The 25,252-nt window shown below is 39.3% G+C and overlaps 1 protein-coding gene across 11 annotated transcripts in view; it reads left to right on the forward strand.

The window, feature by feature from the left end:
• Positions 1-25,252, forward strand: part of CACNB2 (calcium voltage-gated channel auxiliary subunit beta 2) — a 244,369-nt gene that overhangs the window by 136,479 nt on the left and 82,638 nt on the right. The window contains exon 1 of one of the 11 annotated variants that reach the window (XM_040059492.2): positions 1,110-1,352. The exons of the other annotated variants lie outside the window; for them this stretch is intronic. Coding sequence (XP_039915426.1) covers positions 1,320-1,352 — 33 coding nt within the window. The 5' untranslated portion in view covers positions 1,110-1,319. Of the gene's footprint in view, positions 1-1,109; positions 1,353-25,252 lie in introns of those variants that run through there. 11 annotated transcript variants of the gene reach the window in all.

Genomic DNA, 25,252 nt, shown 5'->3' on the forward strand with positions numbered 1-25,252 from the left:
GATGCCGACTGGTGGCCTCTTCCTCATCGATAAAGAACAGCCTTTTCCAGAGGACAATATTTCTGTGTGCCTGGTTTACTTTATGCTGCATTCCTAAACCATCTTTAATGGGATTTATTTTTAAGCCCCATTTTAATATTCGTTTGGGAATGCAGTTGGTGAATTAGTCTTAAGTCTTTTAGTTGTGTTTTATCCTGCTCTTTGGCTTCTTTTACTCTTTCTTGCCTGCTCTGCCTGGACTAGAAGCTGGTCAGGAGCGAGACGGGCGCTCGGATTCTTCTGTCCCGGTGTGGTATTGCGTGCCGGATCCGCTTCCCGTGCACTGGGGGCAGCGAGTGTAACTTTTCATTCACCGGTGTGCCACTGTGCTACCGAGATAAAGTTACACAGTGTTTACAGAGCAGTCTGGGACCAATCGGTGCGAGGAAGCAAGGAAGCGAGTGAAACATACAAAAGGGAAACTGTTCTGGGCTGTTTGCTTGCTTATTTGTTTGTTTTTCAGAATAGATTTTTCTTTATTAGGACACAGTGAGAAAGCTGCAAGGGTTTCTGCAGGGCGGTCAGAGCAGCGAGGGTAGGTGTGGACCGAGCTCTGCGCGGCTCACCCGGCGGCCTCTCCCGGCCCAGCCGCGGCTCCGCGGGCCGCACTGGCGCCCTGCCGGCCGCGCTTTCCCCGCACGCAACTCGGGCGGCGTCGCTGCGGGCGGGGCAGGGCCGGAACGCGGCGCTGCCGCCCCTCGCTGCCCGTCCCGTCCCGTCCCGCCCCATCCCTCAGCCCCACCGCCCCGTCCCGTCCCGCCCCATCCCTCAGCCCCACCGCCCCGTCCCGTCCCGCCCCATCCCTCAGCCCCACCGCCTCGTCCCGTCCCGCCCCATCCCTCAGCCCCACCGCCCCGTCCCGCCCCATCCCTCAGCCCCACCGCACCGCCCCGCCCCGTCCCGTCCCTCAGCCCGTCCCTCAGCCCCACCGCACCGCCCCGCCTCGTCCCGTCCCTCAGCCCGTCCCGTCCCGTCCCGCTGCCCGCCCCGCCCCGCCCCGTCCCTCAGCCCGCCCTCCCCGCACGGCTCCGCAGGGCGCGGGGCTGCCGCCGCTGCCGCCGCTGCCGCCGCCGAGTTTCGCAGTTTTCCGTCCCGCCGGTCCCGCGGCCCTGGCAGCAGACTCTGAGTTGATGCCCGGGAGCCCCGGTTCCTCAGGAGCTCCAGGCGTGCGAAAGCAGCCTGGGAAGCCTGCCCGGCTGGGACGCGGCAGCTGAAGATGCAGGGGAAGATCTCACTTTAGGCGCTCTGGGCAACTGGTGTCAGACTGCGAAGCAGTAACTATGTACCTTTTTGGCAGTGAGGAATACGAAGTGGTAAGATGTAAACTAGTGATTTTTTTTTATTATTATTTTTTCCCCCTTCCCTCAGCAGTTATTTGCTTTAAATGTTCCAATCTCAGAGGTTTTTGGGCAGCTTTGAATTTCTGTCAGTATCGTTTTTGCTGTGTTTGAACTTCAGTATTCACCAATTTTTAAACATGACATTCTTGAAGTTCTTCAAGTAGTGAGATACTTTTTGCTAGATAACATTGAATTTCCTTTCCTTGTCTTCTTTATTGCGTTGTGGTGATATTGAAAGTATTTAACTTCTGAATATTATGAGGCTATTTGGACTCTGAGTTAAGCAAACACGTGCCTCCAAATAATTCAGAATTTGTCTCATACTTTGTAATGGAAATAGACTACAAGGAGCTTACAGAACTGGCCTTAGTTGTATGTTTGTGGGGATGTTGCCAAACCATTTCTTTTGTACAGTTCAAAGCATGTCATTGTAATGTACTGCAATGTCCATCAAAAGGGCTAGCTTATAAAAACCCAAACACGCCCACGTTGAGATCTGACACTCCTAAGTATGTGTGTAAAACAGTATTTGAAATAAGTTGATGATGTCAGAGAGGACCAGAAGAAAACCACTAACAGCTCCACACTTTTTGCATGACATTGTTAGCTGACATAAAAGTTTGTAATTTTGCAGCCTGTGTTTCAAGGGCTACTTGTAAGCAAAATGGATGGATTCTTCCACCCACACACATTTGTGAGAGTCCAAATCTGAGGAGCTTTGGGGAAGAATAACACTAAAAAATATGTATGAACTCTACTATAGGCCATAAAACTAAATTTCACAAGATAAAAAGTACTACATTCTTTGCATGTAATTGGCAATTGTAAATATTTTGATTATTTAAGCTGATCTTTGAAGTATGAAAGGGCTTTTTATGGCAGTCTGGGTTCTACAATACATTTCATGGAATTAATTTAGTTATTTTGGATTTTTTTCCTCTTTTTTTTTTTTTTTTTTTTTTTTTTTTTTTTTTTTAAATTCCAAACAGCTATGTTTTTGAGATGCAACAAAAGTAGTAGACATTCAGGAAAATAATTTAAGTGCAGCTGTCTGTGCATTGAACTCATTCACGTATGTGTGAGTTGCACAAACTTTCACAAACCAAGCTAGGGAGCTGAAAAGAACTTAGTTTTTCCAAAGCAGTAAGCCATGGGGCATTGCAGTCATTATACTATAGAATGTATACTGGTGTATAAAAATTGTAAAGCGGGAGAGAGTGTCAAACTTTGAAGCTTCAGGGGTTTGTTTGGTTAGTTGGTTGGTTGTTTTTTTTGTTTTGTTTTGTGGTTGGTTGGGGTTTTTTGAGTTTTAATTGGAAAGGGTTGCAAATAGTTTTTAACATATTTTTTGCATTTTGTTCTTCATTCCATTGTATCTTGTGGAGTTACTTCCTGGTTCGTACAGCAAGGAAGTCTGAAATTTTAAAATGTCTTGAAAATAACCTAGATGACTGAAGAATGGTGTTAGAGCTTTGGAATCAAATCTCAATCTCTTTCTCTGATAGGGTTTCAGCTTCTAAAAATTATCAAAGTATTCTGTGTCATAGTTTAATGTTCAAGACAACTTTTCCAGGCGCATGAGCCATCTCATTCCTTTCCCTTTTCTGCAACATAGTTGTGTAAAGTGAAATAACATTGATAGAGAAATTAAGAAGCCCACCATGAATTGTATGGGGTTGGGGTTTTATTTCCTTTGGGTTTTTTTTCTTTGATATCTCTTGAGGTCCCTGAAACTGAAGAGTAATAATCTGCTCAAACAAAATGTGTCACTAAGTGCAAACTTAATTGGGTTTTTTCTTCTTAGTTCTTCTTTAGAGCAAGACAGTTCAGGGGAGAATAAGGATGTACTTTTTTGGTGTTATTTTGGCAGCCAGACTTACCAAGATGTTTGCTTTAGTCAGTGATAAGTAAAATAGAATTGATGGTATACATAAAGCTTGAAAAACACTTTTATTGTTCAGTAAATGCTAAATCAATGGGAAACTTCTATCTGTACAGATCTGTTGTTCATGAAGCCATATGCTCTGTGCTGTGGAAAAGACATTTGTTTTATCTTCCCACACTATTACTTGAGTCGCTGAAGGACAAAGTGAGTGAAAAGTGACAGTGAAGAATTTCAGGGTTTAATTTTAAGTTTACTATTAATTTAAAGCAATTTTAAATAAGTTTAAGGAATTCTAGCCATGCATATAAAATTTGATTTTTATCCTAGGGAGGAGACTACTGATGAAAAGAAACATAGCATCATTAAAGAATCTCTTAGAGGAATTCAGTACATCCATCTCTTAAAAGTCAATATTTAAATAAGAGTAATAGAGAAATGGAACGGGATGTGATCATTGTTTGCATTTCATATGCACACACATATGTCCATGTGAGCAGCACACTCATTTGAAGAAGCACAAGTATCTAGAGTGGTATTCTAACTCAGTCGAATTTAATAGTGAAGTGCCACAGATTGGTACTACCAACTTTTTCATCCACTTTGCTTTCTTTTTACTCCTGTGTGTAAACAAGCTTGGATTATTAGCTTACTCTGAGTGCATAATAAGTCCAGATATCTGAGAGTGCTGATAACCAGCTTTGATACCATCTCCCATCAACCCCAGCTGATAAAGATAATATTGCTTAAGAACCAGTTATCAAAAGAAAAAAACTCGGGTTTATGACCACTTCATACTAAAAATGAAAACAAAATGTCATGACACAGTGACAAAAGCTGTATTTTTGAAATTAATAATAAAACTGGGTAGCAGGGGTCCTTTCCTATTTTCATTAGTATTTTCATAAATGTCTTAGCTTGGGATGCACAGTGTCTTTCACATTACGTTTTAAAACTTTAAGTAGATGTATATTAAGCTCTTTATGACTGATGAAATAGACATATAGAATCTTTTTAGGCATTCTTTGCCACATACCTGGCAAAGTAGATTTGCTTGACTTTAGTAAGTAACTTAATTTCATAAATACAGGAAACTGTAAGAAGATGCAGCCCCAGCAGTCTCATTTGTGACTGTAACTTGTTTGTTTAGGCTTTTTCCTGTTTGTTTGCAAAATAAACTTCTGGTTAAAGGAAATAGATATAGAAATTAAACAGAATTGGAGTAGTTCATCAAAAATGAAACAGAAAGAGGGAGGTCCTTTTCGCAGATGCCTGATAGATCATAGTCTGCATTACTGTCTCAAAAAAAAAGCATCTAAAATTTATTCCAAACAGTTTTTTGAGTTCCTCATAAAGGGTGATGGGGCTCCAGATGGTGTTTGCAAGTTTGGGAGCCGCCAGGCTACACTTCCCAGCGTTTGCTGTGGCTGCAGAGCATCTGCCCTTCCTCTGGCAGGTGGGCCTTGCCAGGGCTGTGAGTGATGAGCATCTCCAGCCACATCCCTCCTGCCCAGCCGGGGCCCTGAGGAAGGCATGATGGCACTGGCTTGTCCCCAGCAGAGCACAGAACACCTTTAGTGTTTCGTCACTTCTTCGTGCCAGCAGTCTCGCCTGGCAGAGACTTTGGGCTCTGTTGTATTAGCGTGATCCACAACTGTGATGGGAAGTGTAGGGTTAATTAGGATTTCTTCTGAGAAAAACCCAATCACTGGGAAGCTATTCTTTTAGAAGAGTCACTCAGAGGCAGCAAGTTTTCTTGGTTATTGGTCATTTAAGAAAAACCATGGAATTTCATTTACTCTATTGCATGCAACTTTTAGATTTTTGCAATCAGTTTTTAATGTTGTTTTTTTTTTTTAAATTTCCTAAGAAACTCAAAACTACGATCTCCATAGATATTTTTCTTGGAAAATATCCTTTCCCACAAAGAGTGGGAAACCTCTTTATAAGTCCAGTGAATTGCTTGTTATGTCCAGAGTGTTGGTTTGGTTGCCTTGGAAATCCAGCATTTGTCACTTGTGTTCTCCAGGCAAAAGTTTTGAACTTGTCTATTTAAATTAAATCTTCACTTCCGTTGAGTTTGCCTATGTCCTCTTGAAGGATGGAGCACTTCTTTTGGAATATTAAATATGATGTTGATAAATGCCAGTTATACTCATGGCTCCTGCCAGGCAGAATTATCTTCCAAAAAGTATGAAAATCTGTCTGCTGAATTTCTAAAGGAGGGGAATGTCTTGGAGCAGTCATATGTCATTCAGGTTTGAGAAGAGTTACTTTCTGACTGTTTGTCATGAATCAGACAGATCCCAATTCCATGTATATAGGCATTCCACTGATAGGGCTGATTTTAAAGGGAACCCCCACCTCTTTTAGAACTACTCTAAGTCCTAGAAATCAGTATGGAGAACACAGTAATGTCTTTACTCTGAGTCACTGCTACTTAACTTTATTTCAGAAACTGAGTGAAGGGAGAAAAGGATATTGTTTAAGATTGGAGAGAGTCACTTGTGACTTTTTAGCAACAGTAGTTTTCATCATACTGTGGATTGACATGGGAATGTATCTGAAAACAAAAAATCAGAGTTGCTTCTTTAGGAACCTCTCCCTTGGATTGCATGTTTATTATTACGAGGATAGTTTGGCAAATTACCTGTGGCAGAACACAAAAAATTTAACCATAAGATTTTGGAATGACTTTCCACATTCACCTTAGTTCAACCTAAGGCAACAACATCTAATGCTGTGTTCAGATAGATAAGTTGTACAACACGTGAGTGTAACTTGAAGTACAGACCTGAAAGGCAGTCAAATTAAATTCAGTCTCTGAGGTTTACTTTAGAGCCATGAGTCCATCCTTTGAAAAATCCCTTGATGTTTTGATTCTTTATCTTCAAATTTTAGGAGACACTTGGTTTGTTTCTAGTGACAATAAAACTTGGTTAATTTTCAACTACAAATATTGTACAGCTGCACAAGAAATGGAGCTATTCATGCCTGAGACTGTGTGTTTAGTGAGAAGAACTCTTATGTGGAAGAAGCAAGTGCTTATACGTGAAGATTGATGGGCTCACATCCAGAGCTGGATGTAGATTTGTTGAACAGTCACCCTTAGCAGGCCTTTTTACTGTAGGTTCTCTGCAGCAGCCAAAGTGTAGAAGCAATACAGTTTTTGTTTCCTAAATTGGAAAAATGAGGGTCGTTCTGTATGGCATCATTCCCCATGACTAGCTCAGGGACCTCGCAGCTGTGTTTTAAGCACTGCGTGTGAGTTTTGGGATCTCCCCAAGGGAAGCCTGGGAGAGCTGCTGCTCTGGATGGTGTAGTAGAACGGCTCCTGTAACAGTTTCAGTTTAAAATAGGGAAACACTAGAGAGAAAAATCTTAATAAAACCATGCAGAGGAAAGTATTGGTCATTTCTGTGTTACTTCCAAGACATCCAGTGTGTTTGCCAGTTAGTGATTTGCACTACTGTAGTGACCATACTTTTTTTCCCAGAGAAAAAGCAGTGTTTAGTCTAATGTCCTGCAGTTTACGAGAAGTAGATTTTTTTAATAATGATGTTACTGTTTGACCATCATATAGCTTCTATTTCCTTACCTCTTGTCTTTAATTTGAATTTCAGTGACTGAGGATGGAGCCTTTTTTATTTAGAGTGTGTATTGAAGGTGTTTGTAGTGTATCTGATCTTCCCCTACCTCTGCCCCCACGATCCAACACATGAACTGTCAATAAAAAGGTGGGGAGCTCTGTGGAGGCCATGGGTTGAGGCTCGAGCTGTACATGTACAGGAGGCCCTGTTGTGTACATGACTCTGTGAGCAGTGGATCCGTGGTCCCTTGTGTAAAACTCTGAATACCTGTTTTTTAGTGTAGGGTCCTGGAGAGGGTGGAGCTCTTGGGGATTAAAGACAAAATTTTTCCCTTCAGGAAAGAACTTTTAGAAATATGAGGCAAGTCAATGACTGCAATTTATCTGGATCCTTTTGCACTCGTTCAGTGCCTAGGGGTGTCTGAATGTAATGAAGGAAGGAAATGAGCATTTCTCTTAATGTGGAAGAGGATCATGGTGAGTGTGTGATGTTTGAGAAGCAGGTTTGTGCCTGAGGTGCATGCAAGAAGGAGCCCTATCAAAGTCAAATGGTTTCTGCCATTTAGAAACCACCCCCAATTATCAGCTCCAGGTGATGAAATAGCAAAGGAGAAGTTTGCTTCTCTTTAAGGAGTAGAGGGCAAGAGAAATGGAGTGTGAAAACTGTCCCAGGTTGATAGGACTAGTGGAGTTCACCTCACAAACACAAAGAAAAAAAAAAAATCTAAGTACTTCAAAATCCCACCGAACTGTTTGAGGGAGCTCTGAACCTCTCAGCTATTTTTCCATTTGTGAGACAGAAGTGGGAAGGAGGGAAGGATGTCTCTCACAGGACCTGGCTTCTGAGTGTATTGATAGCACCAAGGCCTGATGGAATCTGTAAATTCACCTATTGGTCTTGGTTTCAGTTTATTTCCATCTGAAGGAAATGGCCATGATAATGACCTGCTTCCTGGCAATGCACTGAGCAGCCTCATGCTGCACAAAGCACTGTACCTCAGTGATGTGAACCAACATGGACTTGGGAAAAAACGAAATATAACCCAACAACTTCATGATCAGGAATACTTCAGGTTTTCTATTCCATATTCATAATTTATTCTACAGACCTTGATCCAAAAAAACCGGGCAATTTTTTAGTGAGGAATTTGAATGAAGCTAATGTAGCCATAACAAGTGTTAATGGTAGGAACAATAATCTAGGCAGGGCAGTACAGAGTTAACAACAAGCTAGTTAGTTGGGCTTCTCTGATTTATGTAGCTACATAATTAATTCTTGGATTCCTCTGCACACTGTGTGTGTCCAGGGTTTTGGAAATTATTTACAACTTCCTCCCTCTTACGCCGCATATATTCATAGTTCTTATTTAATTAAATGTTAGGAGACCTATGTAGCTAGAAAAGTCCTCTGGATGAAAGATACTAATGGCATGTGATTTAAATAATTAATTTATAATGCTTGGGGTGGAGCCCTACATGCAGAAGTTGAGGTATTTAGAAGAAGGTGGCTTGAATGCATTTAGTTAAGGAAATGGGACATGCATGTGCTGTGCATGAATATGATACAAAATAAATCCAGATCTTGCAGGGACCCCAACGCTCTGCCTCTAACAATAGTGTTACTTTAAAGTTTGTTTTCCTATTAAGTATTTGTGGCATGCATTTTGACGTCTACGTTGTTTAGCCTGTGGATGGATGTAAGGTAGCAGAACGGGTAGCAGAAGATGTTTTATGTGCAAAATGGAAATCGTGACTTCCCTACAGCACATATGGAAAGCTAAAGTCAAGAAGGCATGTTCACTCTGTCTGCCATCCGTGCCTGCTCGCCTGGTGCAGCAGGCTGCCTGTTTTAGACTCTCTATCCTGGGTAGCACAACTGCTCTCCCATCAATGGTGTGTGAGGTGGTGTCTGGCAGTCTGGATAGCTGCTCTCTTGACCTTTCAAGACTCTAGCAGTTAAAACAGCTCAATTAAGCACTCCTAGCAGGCAGGCTGGATATAGTCCAGTGGCATTTTGATAGAAACCTTCCACACAGGGAAACCAAGGACCAAAAATCCCATTTCAGAATATTTGATATGAAGTTTCTTTGATAGTCTTTTTGGGCACAAGTGCTTGTTTTTGTTTTTGTTTTCCTTTGTTTTCGTCTTCTTTTACAGTTGAGGCTGTGTGTTTATGTATGTTTGGGAATATATTTTTGCTTTCCATTTGAAAAGTAAGGTGATTTGTTGATGTTGCGTTGTGCTCTGTGTTATTTTTTTTTGTATTGTATTTTATGTTATTTTCAGCAATTCTGATGAACAAATTCAGAAGCAGCTGATCAGAGCAAATCTATAATTTATTTTTATTTAACACCGGCTCTCAGGAATGCTATCACAGAGAAAAAATCCATCCACCTCTTTATCGAAGTCAGGAACATCTACTGTCATGAAGACATGTCTTCTGTAAATTATAAACAAGCTCCAGCAACTGGACTGACTAAATGAAATGCTGTTTGTTTATTTACACTGCATGTAACTTTCCAGATAATTACTTCAGCTGATGAACAAGAATTACAAAACCCTGAGGATAGGTAACACATTCCTCTTTAATAGGAATCATCAATTCTTTTTTTCAGAAGTCTTTTATTTACACAGAAGCGGGTAATGATAGCCATGCTTTCTTATTATTGTTCATTATTTTATAAATCTCTGACCAGATTAATGTCTAAGATTCTGCTGGGAGAAAATTTAGCAAAACTTGGGTGTTTTCATTGCTGTAACTACAGAACCATAGGAACCAGCCGTTTTGACAGTTTGTTTTTTTTTTTTTTCCTGGGAAATTCTCATGTGCACATTTCATTTTATGTTATCATTTACAACACAATGTGATTCTATAGGTTTTAATTTAGCAATGTGTAGGAATTTTTGGCATTTAAAATTATAGATTTCCATACTATACTTTATGGTTTAAAATAGAGTTCTAGAGTTGTGTTAGAGCTTACAAACCAGTCAAATAGAGTTAATAAAAATTGTGGTTTTTACTTTTTATATTTACTTTTTTAAGGCAGGTCCTGGATTTTCTACAAATATCTATGCAGATGCTCTTATAAAAAATAAATTCTTTAAATGAAAATATTTTTTATTGGTATAAGCAAAGCAATTTTGTTTCAGAAATACAAAATAAGAGTGCTTCCTACTCAGCTGAGTGCTTCGGTCTAAGGACAGGTAGACCATTACAAGAATTTTTAAGCAGAGGGAACACTAGTAGGCCCGTTTATGGGAGAAAGGCTGATACATTAATATTACTAGTTGAGTATCATAAGAACAAAATTGCATTTCAAAGCTATTTCTTTAAGTAAAAAGTAAGTAGGATAGGAAAAAAGATCTCTACATGTCTTTTTATGAAGTATATTTGCCTGAAAGGAAATGACAAACTTAGTTTTTCCTTCACTGGAGGTAATTGAAGTTTATTATATGTGCAGAAATGGGCTTTACTAAAATTGACTTTGCGCTTCATAGAATTGTTTCTGTTTGTGGAGGCAGCTCAGCAGGCTAATTTTTGAGGCTAGGTGTCAAACTTCAGAGTTTATTATCCTAAGACATAATTGCTCTTACAAATTCTTTACACTTTTATCTGGTGTAGGAGATTAAAAATTAAAACTCTTCGTAAAGTTACAGAATTTTTGTCTATGGAAATTTTCAGACCACAACTAGACAGGGCCCTGAGCAATCTGCTATGGCTTTGAATATGGTACTATTGGGCCAGAGGTTGGACTAGATGTTCTTTCCTCCACGTGTCCTCTCACCAGTCTCCTTTTTTTCTTTGATTCCACTGAGAGAATGCAGGCTATATAAAAATCTTCAGAGAACAAAGGAAGAATGAATCCCCATGTTTTTTACATCATAAGTGAAAACTCACTCTTAGAAATTTTCATCTTGTCCAGCAGTTACCCGTGATTTAGTTCCTGTTAGTGAAAGATGCACAACATAATTCTGAAATTTTAGGCCTTTAATCTTTAATTCACTGTGGGTTTTTTGCCTTCATCTGGATTCCATGTAGATATGGAGATAATATCTATAAAGTGAGATATGAAAGAGGCATTATATTTTTGCTCTAATATAGTCAATTTATCATATGTATAATTTTGTGGTTTACCCCATATATTTAAGAAAGCTGTGTTGTTTCCCTTAATTCCTTCTAAAATGGAATAACTCATATTGTGTTCTGTAATTCTGTTATTCATTATTGACATCCTGGCAAGAACATGGGTGGCCTTCAGACATGCTTAAGTGAAATCATAAGGTTCCCTGAACAAAACCTTAGTTCCATATGTGAAATTTTGATTTTGCCGATGGACATTTCACTTGAACTTGAGAAAATGCTTTTTATCTTTTAAATAACCACCACATACACCTATTTCCTGACAGCTTAAGCTGCTTTGCCTTCTAAGAGTTTTCCTATGCATGCATGAATGTTATCCCCCTCCTCTCCTGCCAGGAACATAGATTTGTAAGGAAAAATAAATAATTCATTCGTTCAGTCATGTGTTTTAGTACAAAATAATGTTCTCATCACTTTTGATCCAGAGATTCCATGGAATTTGCAGGCAAGAACATCTGGGAAATGGTGTGGATGGGACTGTCCTGGTGTGCTGAGGGAGAAAACATAATTCAGCTGATACCATTTCCTATAGCTGTTTTTGCCTTATCACCACAGGAATAAAATTTGAGATATTCCTGTAATCAAGTGCCTCCCAGTAAAATGCGTACATTGAAAAAAAAAGCATTCCAAATCCTGCAAATTGCGCTGTTTCACTTAGGGTAATTTAAATAAACCTGGACATCTGTGTCTGGTAGTGTGTGGTGAGACAGATTAGTCCTTCCAGTTACACAATGTGTTTGGTGGATCAGCTTGACTTGTAACAATTGAAAATGTTGTCCTTGCACATCTTTAGTAGATTTTATGATGTGAATGCAGCACTATTCAATTTTAAAAGTTCTGTTTTAGCATACTCAAGAGAGCAAACGAGAAGGAACTGCTATGGAGATCATAGACTATGATGATTTTGAAAATTAACAGGAATAAAAAATACTGGCACCTTTTCAAATCATGGAAAGATCCAGGTCTGCACACAACTGAAAAACATGAGAGGTTATAAAAGAGAACACTTGTGGTACTGTGCCAGCTTCAGCAACAAGCATTTCCTTTTCTTCTACATGACGAGGGAAACAATAAGCCGTGATTCTTCTTTTAAGCATTGTAAACTTAAAAACTTTGAACAGGAAGGGAGATGCTAACTGTTTGAATTACTGCTGATGATAGATGGGATAACTGTTACAGAAGTAATAATGGAAGGAGAACAGTGCTAATCAAGAATGACATTCTGGTTTACTTGAATGAAAATTTTCATTATTTTGTAATAAGTGTTTCAGCCTAATTGAAATCAGTTAGGGATAAATGTAAAATTAAAAAAAAAAAAAAGAAAAGAAAAGGAATAAATAAGATACCAAACTCCTTTTTTTCTCCTACAAAATGGAGTTTATCTGGCATAATATTGAGAGCCAGGAGGATTTCTTAAAGTGTGAAAATCCTGTCTTGAATTTAATTGTGACTTCTGACTTTCAGCTGACCAGCGAATCTAGCATTGTGTCTGGAGAATCTTTGAGGGGTTTTGAGTACAAATATATTTGAACTGTGGTATAGCAGTACAAATACAATCTACTGAATGGGCCGTAGTTGTGACCTAGGAGAGGTGAAGCATCTTGGATTTCTTCAGCATTTTTAAATTTTTGCCTGCCCATGCACACTTTGGGGACAGATTTCATGTAAAGCAGGGTGAACACAGAGCGCCTGTTGAATGCTTGTAAGCAGAAAAAACCAGTCGTGGAATTAGCTTTCTATCAGTGTGTTTCAAATCAGAAACCTAGAACTCCTGGGTATTTATTTGCTGGCTTTAATGGAAAGCTTCATAGAGTACCAAGTTATAAAAATGTGTACTGTTAAAAATAAACAAAAGGAGGAGAGCAGCTTGCAAACCATCCTTGTCATCCCAGGCCTATAAGCCCAAATAACATTGAGGTAATTTGTGTGTGGGGGGGGTGGGAAGGGGTTTGGTATTTTTATACAGTATTTTTCATCCTAGAAAAGATATCTTTCTGCTTTTGTGATCTCTGCTACAAGACTAGAGAGTGACAAGAACTAGCAAAAGTTCAGAAATGCTCATTGGCCTGCCATTCATCTCTTACATGCTTGAAACACACTCTCATATTTCTCTCTTATTACCCTGATATTTCTCCTCTCGAAGCTTTGTCCTTCTTTGCTTTCTCATGGTGCTCATCCTCTGGATAATCTGAATGATGCCCATCATCCACCTACTTACTTTCGGCTGTTCCTTGTTCACTCTCTTTATCTTTAAACTCTCATCCAAATATGAGTTGCTTTCTTAATTAGCATAGCAGAGTGGCAATCTTTGTCATATTCCTGTCCCTCAGTGGGAATCCAGCAGTGATAGCAGCAGAGGTACAGCTGATATGTTTGGGTGGTAATTCCTCAAGCAGAAACTGAGTTTCCCTTGTAAACTGGAAAAAAGATGATTTCTGACTGAGCATAACTGTATGAGTTTAAGGAGAAAAATAATTTCATTTCCAAACAATGGATCAGAGAGGAAAAAGCAGGCTCTAGCCAGTGCAGTTCTTGAAGAAAGCAAATTGTTGGGGATGACATAGGCTTGTTTATATTTCTTTGATAAGAGTTAGCACAACATACTTTGAGACCTAAAGACTTGCAGAACCGGAGTTTCTATTCTTGTGTCTTTCATCACTGCAGGTGCCGGAGACTCATTTGTAACCGAAAGCTTGCTAGGGTTGTGTTGGAAGACATCTCTTTATCTGAGGGATTTTACAAAGATGATTGATCCTGGCAGCATATTAATAAGGTCACTTTACAATGAAGTGAGATACTGCTTGAACAAGTTGACTCTTGCATAGCAAATCTAAAAATGAAGGTTTGCCCAAGGTGTATATTGCCTCTTTTTTTGAGAAGAATTCTATTATATTTCTAGTTGCAGAGTCTTTTGAAATCTCAAACTCCTGATTACTGTATGTAAAGCAGTACAGGCGCTCCCTTCAGGGAGGTGACCACAGCATTCATTAGAACATAGCTGCTTTACTGTGACCAATTTTGGTGCCCCAACAGAAAGGTGTGGATAAATTAGAGAGGATTCAGTGAAGACCTGCCAGGATGGTTAAGGCTGGATCATTTGACTTGCAGGTAACACCTGAGGGAATGGGGCTTGCACAGCCTGGAGTCAAGATCCCTCAGCATCTACAAGGAGGTTACCAACAGCAAGGAGCTAGGCTCCTCAGAACTGTTTGTGGCAGGGCAATCAAACATGGATTTTCTGCCAGTATTCAGTATTGCAACAATAGATGAGAGAACAACCAGTGGTCCAAAATTTGGTGTATCCTCTAGAAGAGGAAATGGCTCAGTGAGGGACATGATGTAATGTGGTCTCCCGACCCAGGCAAAGTTCTGAATCAGAAAGAATGTTCCTGATGTTCCTCTTATATCTGAAAAACAGAAAATTCTTGGTCTTCTAAGTTGCAACGATTTTAGAAACCTGAGTTCAGTTGTTATCCTGGAAACTATCTGTTGTATTTTTTTAATCTTTGAATGTCCAAGAACTCAAAAAATATTCCAACATTGAATTACAAAAGTTCACCACACCGTTTGCTGCTTTTATGATTTCCTTGGGTTTTTTTCTTTTGCAATTCATTTATATTTTATTTCCTTTCAGGTTAGCATCTAATTGTTAGCACCATCTTTAGCAGCATAGCACATTTCTGTTTCTGTGTTTTCTAAAACATACCCTGCCCTTTTTACCCTCCCATCTGCATTTAAGCAATCTTATTTCTAGTGTTAACATAAATCCATAGTATAAGATCTGTTTTATCTGTGAGAAAATACATTTTGGTTTATTCAATATTGTATATTATATACAATCAGATGGTTTCCTAGGGCATTTTACTATTTTTTGTTGTAAATAAGTATTGCATATACTCTTCACATTCTTGCATTGTCTTGCAGTTGAAAAAAAGGAAGACTAACATACAGAGGCTGGTCTTATTTCTTAGTAAAGAGATGGGGATAGCGCTCTAAAAATGAGCAGACTCAGAATCACAAACTGTCTCACTCTTCTTTCAAAGGACAGTTGGTGGAGCTGTGCAAGCAGTGACAGCCGCGTACGTTGGGATGGGAGAATCAGGCATGTAGTGCTTCCTTTAGCTTGATACCTTCATCCACTCTGTGTGGATGCACTAGGTCAGGTGGCTGTTAGAGCCAAGTCCAAATGAGCCAATGGATGTGAACAGTTGGCATCATGCAATCTATGCATTAACTGAGGTATTTTTGGTTTAGAACAAAAACTCTGAAAATATATGCTATTTGAGAAAGGGAATTTTTCAAGATTATTTTGATAGGTGATAGACAAGAGGGACAAAATGCCTTTCCAGAGATATTTTCATTCATGTAAAGTATTGCAGACTGTTGTATTCTTGAAATCAGATGAGAGTAATTTTAACGTGGAAATAGTGAAAAAAGAGCCTCATCCTCTTGATAAAATCCCAAGTACTTTGCTTTGTTTTATGGTAGACCTGGTGGATAGGTAATGGGTATAAAGAAACAAAGAACTAACACCTGAAACCACAGGACTTGTGGCTTTGACACTCTTGGAAACTGGGCTTAGATTCAGCCCATTGATGAGGATATATGCATTTTTTGCCATGTTTATATCCTGAAATAAACTATGCCAGGTAGTGCAAAACTTGGTGTTTGTGGCAGTATCAAAGAGAGGAAGGCTTCAGATGCTTTAAGGGTTGTTGTATCGGCAAGATACCTGGGCTGAATCACTAATAAACCTCTTTTTAAAGGACTTGAGGTTTCAGTGAGCCTGGATGAGGGAGAATTAATTGATTCCTTGGTCTTCATACACACAGTTTAACAAAGATTTTGGTAAGAAAACCTCTCCTAATCTAAGTGGTGAGCAAATGGCAGTGTTCTAGGTCATGATAGTCATCAAATGTTGTTAACAAGAGAACAGGACTAGAAAATCAAAATTTCAGTAGCAGATGATCTGGAAAATAAACTTATCAGTAAACAACTAGTGTCCGACAATGGTTTCTTCAGAGCGTATTAATGTCAGACTAACTCAATAAGAGATGGCAAAAAACATAGTTATTTAAACAGACATAAACTGTATTTTTGGTATAAAAATGAAGGGTATCAAGCAAAAAATGTATTTAAAAAGTTGTTACCTTTTAAAGCTGACAGAGTTTGAGTGCTGGAACTTGAAGGTGTCATTTTCACAGTTGAGAGCCCGTGGGTAAGGATTAAGGGACAAACAAATAAAGCAGATGTTATCGTGGGAGTTTTCTATAGGGCATTCAGATAGGATGATGACACTGATGAATTTTTTCTTTAAGGAATTAAGGGATGCTTCTAAATCAACTGTCCTTGTCCTTATGGGGGACTTCAGCTTGCCAAGTGTTAACTGGGATCACTACAAAGCTGGCAAAAACAGGTCCAGAAGATTCCTAAAACATCTGGATGATAACTTCATGGTACAGGTACAGGAGCTGGCTGGGAAAGACACCCTCTTTGATTTGATGCTTGCTAATGAGAAGATCTCATGAAGTGGTAGTTGGTGGCCTTTTTGATGACAGAGACCATGAAGCAGTAGAGCTTAAAATCTCTGGTGACGGAAGGAAGACTGCCAGCAAAGCTTCAATACTAGATATGCTGCATATGAGGAGACCAGAGTTCAGCCTGCTCAGGGAACTGGTAATTAAGGTTCCCAGAGAAAATGCTGCTGAAGAGGGGTTGTTGGGGTCCATCAGTGCTGGTTGCTCTTTTGGCACCACCTCCTAAGGGCACAGGAGCAGGCAATTTCAAAGTATCAGAGGTCCAGGCCGATGGCTGGCTTGGCTGAGTAAGATTTTCTTCTGGAACTAAGGCAAAAAAAGAGAGCAGAAGAAAGGTCAGGTGGCATAGGATGACTGCAGAGACAGTGATCACTACCATAGGTAGAAAACTCATGCAGCTGAAGCTCAATTTGAGTTGAAACTACCCACTGCTGTGGGGGACAATAAGAAGTCCCAGTAATAACTTTGACCCATTACTTGATGAGTACGGCCACCTCACAAACAGGGACATAGGAAAAGCAGAGATGTTTAATGCTTTCTTTACTTCGACACTGATGGGCTTTGAGGGTCCCAGAGCCCTGAGCATGGATGGACCATGACTGTGAGAATGATAAACTCCCAGTCAGCTCCAAATTTGTGCAAGAATTACTGCCTGTCAGAAGAATTACTGTGGGGCTTGATGAGATTCATTTAAGAGCTCAAGGAGCTGGCAAGACCTCTCTCGATTTTTGAACAGTCTTGGTGATCTAGAGACGTCTCAGTTGACTGGAAGCTGGAAAATGTCTCAGTTTTCAAGAAGGGCAAGAGGGATGACCCTGAAAATTACACGCCTGTCAGTGTCACTTCAGTGACTGGTAAAATTATGGTGAATATTATTCTGGGAGTTACTGAAAACCACCTGAAAGACAATGCAGTCAATGGTCACAGCCAGACCACTTTTTGAGGGGAAGGTCGTGCTTGGCATACTTATTTTCCTTTTATGACAACATAATTCACCCAGTTGATCAAGGAGAGCCTGTTGATGGAATCTTTTTGGATTTCAGTAAAGCTTTCAATGCTGTCTCTCCCAGTGTCCTTCTGCACAAGATGTCCAGCTCACAGCTGGATAAACACATCATGTGATGGGTGAGCAACTGGCTCATGGGTCGGGCACGAAGGGTTACAGTGACTGGGGTGACATCAGACTGGTGACCTGTCACTAGTGGGGTTCCACAGGGCTCCATCCTCAGCCCTGTGCTCTTCAACATCTTCATAAATGACTTGGACACACGACATACTGAGCTACTGAATAAGTTTGATGATGACACTAAATTGGGATGAGCTGTTGGCTCCCTTGAAGGCAGAGATTACCTCCAGAGTGATGTTGATAAATTAGAGGACTGAGAAATCATGAACCATATGAAGCTCAAAAGGGAAGGTTCCAGTCTCTGCACCTGGGATGGGGCAGACCTGGATGTACAGACAGACTGGGGAATGAGAGGCTGTAGAGCAGCCCCATGGAAAGGGACCTTGGGCTCCTGGTCCATGGCAAGTTGAACATGAGCCAGCAGTGCCCTGGCAGCCAGGAGGACCAACCCTGTCCTGTGGGCATCAGGCACAGCATGGGCAGCCAGGCAAGGGAGGGGATTGTCCTGCTCTGCCCTGCACTGGGGCAGTCTCAGCTCAGGTGCTGTGAGCAGTTTGGGATGCCACAATATAAAAAAGACATAAAACTATTAGGGAGCTTCCAAAGGAGGGGAACAAAGATGGTGGAGGGTCTGGAGGTGAACCTGTAAGAGGAGCAGCTGAAGTCACTTTGTCTGTTCAGCCAGGAGGACATTGAGGGGAGACCTCATTGTAATTACAATTAAAATTTCCTTGTGAGTGGAAGCAGAGGGACAGACACATCTTTTCTTTGTCATGCCCAGTGACAGGACCCAAAGGAATAACCTGAAACTGAGCCAGGGGAAGTTTAGGTTGGATAGCAGGGAAATCTTCACCCAGAGGGTGATTGGGCGGACACTGGAGCAGCTCCCCAAGGAAGTGGTCACAGCACGAAGCCTGACAGAGTTCAAGAAGAGTTTGGAAAATGCTCACAAACAAATGATGTGATTCTTGGGGATGGTCTCTTGCGGGACCAGGAGTTGGTCTTGATGATCCTTGTGGGTCCCTTTCAACCCAGGATGTTTTATGATTCTGTGAAATAGTAGCACACATAAGAGTTCATTGTTTGTGCTTAACATCGCCATTTCTAATAAGGTAAAAAACAAACCACCAAACTTTCAATTTTTTTATCTGGACTAAATTAAAAATGGTAGGTTTGAAAACCAGGTAGGGCCTGTGTGTATGGAGATAGAAAATAAAATTCAAGGAAAATAGGTTGTGGGTTTTTTTTTTTTTTTTTTTTTTTTTTTTTTTTTTTTTTTTTTTCCTTCAGAATTCTCCACTGGTAACAGAATTTCATGTTGAATTCTCAAGGAAGCTATTTTTAAGTATGCAGAAAATCTTAATGACTTGAACCAAAATCCCAGATAAAAATATACTGACGATCTGGAACACAGAATCTAAATTGGCACTTTTAACTGAGCTGAGACAAATTGGGATGATGGTTGCCATGCTTTCCTGCAAATTCTTTCCTATGTGTTTTCTATTTTTCCTCTTTTTTACTGTCCACTTTTAATTTTGTGGCTGACCCAATCTTTGTCATTCTGTCTGTGCTCTTCTATCAACACATAGCATTTTATATTCTAATTTTTTTTTTTCTGAGTTGTCTTTCTGCAATTTTAAATCCTTCCTTTGTGACATTTGCTGCTTATTAATAAATAGAGTCAAAAGTTATATTTCCATTATATTTCCATTTTTCCTTAAAAGCATTAATTTTTAAGCTGCTTCTGCCCCAGTAAACAGTACCACAGGTCAGCTTATTGTTACTAATAAGTCTGATTTACCTTTACCTAAGGTCTTAAACATATAATCAAGTTACCAGAGCTTTCAAAAGTTACCATGAATCAATCAATCTGTGTTAATATCCATGTGTGTGCTGACAGTCTGAGACAAAAGTGAGATGATTTAGGTTCATGCTGCTTGCAATCATTTCCTCGGTGTATTTTTCTTCCTTGACACCTGTCTCCAAGTCATTCCACTGGCAACATCTTAGTTCTGTCATTGCTCTGACTTTTCTCTACAGCTCAAAATCATTCCTAGTTTAGTGCCATTCTCTAGAGCCAATTAATTGTCTCAAAACATCAAATTTTATTCTTTTTCCCATAATTTGGGGATTTTTTAATTTAATTTTTTAAAGTTTTCAATGATGTGATTATATTATTAATAAAGCTCTTTTTAAAAAAAATTAATTTGGAGACTGCCTTCTATTAATATCATTGCTTTCTTCCTCAAAAGCCCTTTCTCTTTTTTTATAAATGTGAGGCTTTCTGTCAGAATACACAGAACTACCAGATTATCCTCCTTCAGAGGCTTTCACAGAACTAATCTCTGCCATAATACATATATGAAACTTACTTAAAGACAACCCACTATGGTTATGCAAGGGATGAGTCATAATGCTGGTATCGAATATTTTAAAATGCTTTATTTTCTATTGCATTGCTACCTTGATCCCTTTGTTACACCTTTGTTGTTTCTTTCTGCTCATACTCTCTCAGCCTTTAGATTGCAAGCTCGTTTAGGCAGTGTTTGTCATTCACTTTGTGACTGTGCACTGCCAAGCACAGTATGGTCTCAAGAAGTTTTCCATCTTAGATGGTTTTTTTTAAAAAACAGGTAAACTAACACACCAGAGCATCCCGCAGATTTGGAAAAATTTAGCTCTGACTATGAGGGCTCTATTTGTTTGCTAACTAGGTTGAGCTCTGCAGCTGCCTTTTTGCATATTTTCAAAGATTTTCTGAGGAGTCTCCTTGAAAAGACCATCACTCCTCTAAAAATACCTACCCTTTTTTCATAGTAAAAAATAGAAAAAAAATACGCTTTTTCTTAGTGAAATAACACAGGAGCAGACATTTAGGCTAATATCATGAAATGTGTGTTCAAATGTGTGGGGTTGCTTAGTTTGGGGGGTTATTTTGGTTTTGTTGTTTTGATTTTTCCTGATAAAGTACCTGGTACAGCTGTTTACCTGGTTCTTGAATGCCAAAATCTAGACTTGTGCAAACCTAAGAGCTGTTTTAAAAAACTCTGCTTTCAGGCAGCTGTTGATTGGATTGACACCTTGCAAACCTGTTAATGACAAGCTGGATGCTGCCATCAAGCTTCCCAAACTCATGTTAAGGGTAAAGAGAAGACTGATTCCCTATATAATCTTCTTTTTAATCACATTGCCACCCTAAAGCTCTCAGCTGTTCTGAAATTTCAGTCCTTCGATTTGAACATCCCCCATGGCTGCTGATGCCATAGCAATGCCACATTAGCTCTAAAGAACAACAAAAACATTCAAATAAACATTCTGTTTGGTTTTTAAATGCAAACATAGCAGAGTATTTCAATGCCTACTGTTGAAGCTGGTAGCCCTCCTTGGATAATAATTGTCTATTTACATGTAAATTTTGTGGCACTGCACTGCAGGGTGCATGCCAAGAACCAGGGAGGACATTGGGACTAGACTTTGCCAGGTTGTGAAGCATCCGTGACCCAGACAGAAGGAATTAACAATTTCTGTTTGATAGTGCCTTAATGAAAACATGGACTCTCCTTTTTCCTTTGCTAAAAGGTATTTCTACAGTTTGTCACTCACTTCAAATATACCTTGTAAAAAATTAATTGAATTAAATTTGGTCTTTCTATAAATTCTATCCTCAAATAATTAACATCCATATAATATTATACAACATTCTCAGAGCAGCGTTTTGTGTTTTCTTCAACATAATTCAAAATAATGACATTGTTTAGACATCTGGAGAAAACTTCATAGATAAGAAATTTTCGCGTTCACCACCTGTGGTCCCTCTGGCCAAACTGAGGTACTCTCTACTCATGGTGCATTTGTGGGAGAGCTTCTGACTTCAGCTCATATTTTTCAGGTTGATCAGTTTAGGATGAAACAGCAACCTGTATTCCCTGGCAAATTATGATGTGCCGATGTCAGCAGTTTCTCTTCATTGTAAACTTTGCCATTTCACATTTTGCCTTTGTTCTGAATTGATTTTAAGAGAAATTAACATTTTCTGGACATAACTTTTTCTTCACTTGTAGCTCATAGCAAACGAGAAGGAGTGGCACATCACAAGGACATAATATACAAATCATATACAAATCACTAGGACAAATCATGTCCTAGTGGGACGTGTGATGCCATTCTTACTACTGCCACAGGATAAGAACATTAGCAGTTAACAATACCTCTCTGTAAATTCTGAATATTGAAGTGATTTGTTCCTCTTATTGGCACAGTGAGGCCTGAGCTTTCCATATTTAAAGTATAAATCAAGTGAAGACATAAAGACATTTCTCCTTTTTGATTTGAAAGTTCATTAGCATGAAATGAATGAAAAGATGAAAAATATAACTCAGAGAAGACCCCACTGCTATAAATTAGGGGTTTTATATATATGTGCAGTCATATGTATTTCTTAATTCCTAGTAAAATCTCAATGCATGTTTGCTTACTGTTTCATGCCTTCATTTAATAAACAATAATGTGAAAAGCCTTTACTTGAAGGAACTTGATTTATCTTTCTAAGAAGATAATTACTTGAGAATTTTCAGTAATCTGGAAGATGATCTATTCTAATGATATCTAGTTTCTAACTGGATTACCCTGTTGAGTCATGGTACTCAGGTTGTTTTTATTCTTTAAGAGTAAAACGCAATATAAAAGCCACAACTGAATTGGTGAGACTAGTGACGGCTGTATTAACCCAGTGAGAATTTATGGGTCTAAATCTGTACTGAAGCTCCAGCTGTATTGATGGAAGATAAGCATGGGTACAGGAAACTAATGAGAAAAAGAGGATATCTAGGGCCACTACCGAATTTACCTAAATAGTTACCTGCAACTAAACAGAAATAATAATTAAAAAAAAAAAAAAAAAAAAAAACAACTTTTACTTGAGGGACCCAGTCTCCTAAAGATGATGCACTTCTGCAATACCAAAAACTTCAGACATTTAAGGTCTTGAAGCAAAAGGAGCTCAAATATGATCACATATGACCACTAGCAGTGTGAAAAGTATGAGTTTGCATTGGAGGAATAGCTCAAAGAAGCTACTCTAATACCATAAGTGGTAAGATAAGGGGAAATATTTTTCAAGCATGTTATTAAAACAGGAATTTATTTTTCAGAAAAACTGGGCCTGTAAACATGCAAAGTAAGGAATAAAATAAAAAGAAGAATAAATAATTGGAGTAATTATTAGACTTTTATTAGACAGTTTCCCATGAAATATAAAAATTTAGGGGCTGCAGTAACATATATTTTATACAGATATTACTGCAACTCTTCCATATTGCAATGGAAGGAGATGGAGACATGAAGAATTTCACAAAGACTGAATTTCAGAATCTATTGAGAAAATATTTTTACTGTTCTCCAGAGTAACCTAAAAAAACCCTTCAGTAACCCAAGGAGGAAATGTAGTTTCCTTGGTTGTCCTGAATGGACAATGCACATCCACGCGTCAGGACTTTTTTTTGAATAGTCCAGATATTTCTATTATAGTTTTGTCATAGTTTTTGTATAGGTTTTTGGTGGGTTTTTTTGTTGTTTTTTTTTTTTTTTTTTTTTTTTTTTTTTATCTTAATGTGATTGAATGCATTCTTAGCTCGTATAAAAATACTCAGAAATTTGCATAGTTAATTAAATGTAATTTTATGTTCCTCCTTTTCCTGCATTATCCAGCTGTGAGTTTTTTCCATATTCAAAAGCAAAGAAACTTCCAGCTTTCCCTTTCCCTAGAAAATGTACATGACCATGTCTGTACCATGGGGAAAATAAATGTAATACTGAGTTTGATTCATGCAATTTATCAATGTAATTAAAATAAATGGAATCACTCTGATTTTTTGGATGTGTGTTGGGACTGTGGCCAACACAAGACATGACCAGCCCTGTAAATGCTGTCATGGTCAGCACTGTGGCCAGGAAGATGAAATTCAAATTTTAGCAATTCTAGGCTGACTCAAAAGGCATTTTGCTACCTTAGGGGAGATAGGCATTATGTTACTGTGCTTCATGATTTTTTATAGGGTGAGGACCGGTTAGGTAGCATCCCTTGTGGACAGCAGAATGAATGACAATAAAAGTGATGCTATGCTGCTTAGTCAGTGTCAAATAATAATATGTGCTTACCATAGAAGTGCTGCAGGGATCAAAGACTCACACTATCATCTGATCTCCGTCAGGCTTAATGGCTGCTTTCTTGGTTTTCCTCTTAAAGGTAGTGCTGCTTTGGGGTTGGTTTTTGGCACCAAGGAGCTGCAGTGCTGGTGGGGAAGGGCTTGGATGTGCCTTTTCCAAGGAGGATTGAGTGTTGAGGGACTGCGGAGTGTCCTGGGACTCTGGGGCTGCTCATCACAGTCTCAGCTTTCATTAGTGCTGTGATAATGTCAGTGGTTTTGTCCACAGGTCACTGGTGTGTCAACCATAGCTGGATTTAAATGCTGCACTAAACATCTGTCTGCTTGTTGGTGCTCATCTTTTCCAACTATTTCCATTGGCAGCTGTGTCAGAAGTTGTGGCAAAGGGAAATTTTAAAGAACGACTAAATTTGACAGGCTTTGGGGAGGCTACAGGGCCTCTGCATACTTTCTTAACTGGAAAATATTTTTAAAAATGCAATAAACTTTGAGTGTATTTTATTTTGATTTCTGCTTCTATTTCTCTGGCTCAGGAGACATTTAATTTTGAACAATCACCATAATTTAGCAGATATATCTGAACTCCTGAAAAGCAAAATATTCCTTGGAGAATAATTTTCTTTATGTCAGTTCAAGGACAGCTTATTAAATTCTATGCTGTGACTATTATGGGCTTCAGGAAAGAAAAAAATTAAACATTTGTAAAGTTAAAAAGTAGCTTTAGTTAGAACTACGAGTTTAGTGACAACTGTTGTTTGCTCTAATAATGCTGAAATGTAGGCTGCTGCATCAGTTGTGATGGGCAATTTCATTGTTATGCAGACACAAATCATGGCAGGATTGGATCAGTCCTGGGATATGCTGACATACTGCTCTCAGCTCTAGTCTCTATTTGCTGTTTTTCTTGTAAATGTGAATTGATATCAAAGGTGGGCACTGCAGTCAGCTACAGTGATCTTTTTCACCTAGACTGTTGCACGTCCGTGAGTAAATTGTAAATACCTAGGAAAACCTGCCTTAGCGTGCCTCTCCCGTGTCAGTTTATTACAAGATAGAGGGTGATGCTGAAAAGCAGAATAGTGAAATTTAAGGGTTTTTTTGGCTTTTGTCATATTAGGATGTAATGTTTATGTGTTACGCGGTACGTTGCAGTTATTCTTTGTTCCTTTCCTCTGCTAAAGTCAGAAAAAAATACACGCAGTAACCAGGGGTTAAATTCCCACTCAACAGGCGTATTTTTGGTTTCTGTGAGGGAGCTGTGTGTGGAGTTCAGCGCTTTGCAGAGGAGGGCAGCACTCCATGACAGAAGCAAGCATCCAAGGGAAACGTGGCTGGCAGCAGACACCCATGACGGGAACGAGACGCTGTACCAGCTCTTCCAGTTTCACAGGGACCTCGCGTTTTCCAGCTGTTTACCCTTGAGATGTAAAATGG

Source organism: Hirundo rustica, chromosome 1, assembly GCF_015227805.2.
Source record: "Hirundo rustica isolate bHirRus1 chromosome 1, bHirRus1.pri.v3, whole genome shotgun sequence".
In the NCBI taxonomy this organism is placed as follows: Eukaryota; Metazoa; Chordata; class Aves; order Passeriformes; family Hirundinidae; genus Hirundo; species Hirundo rustica.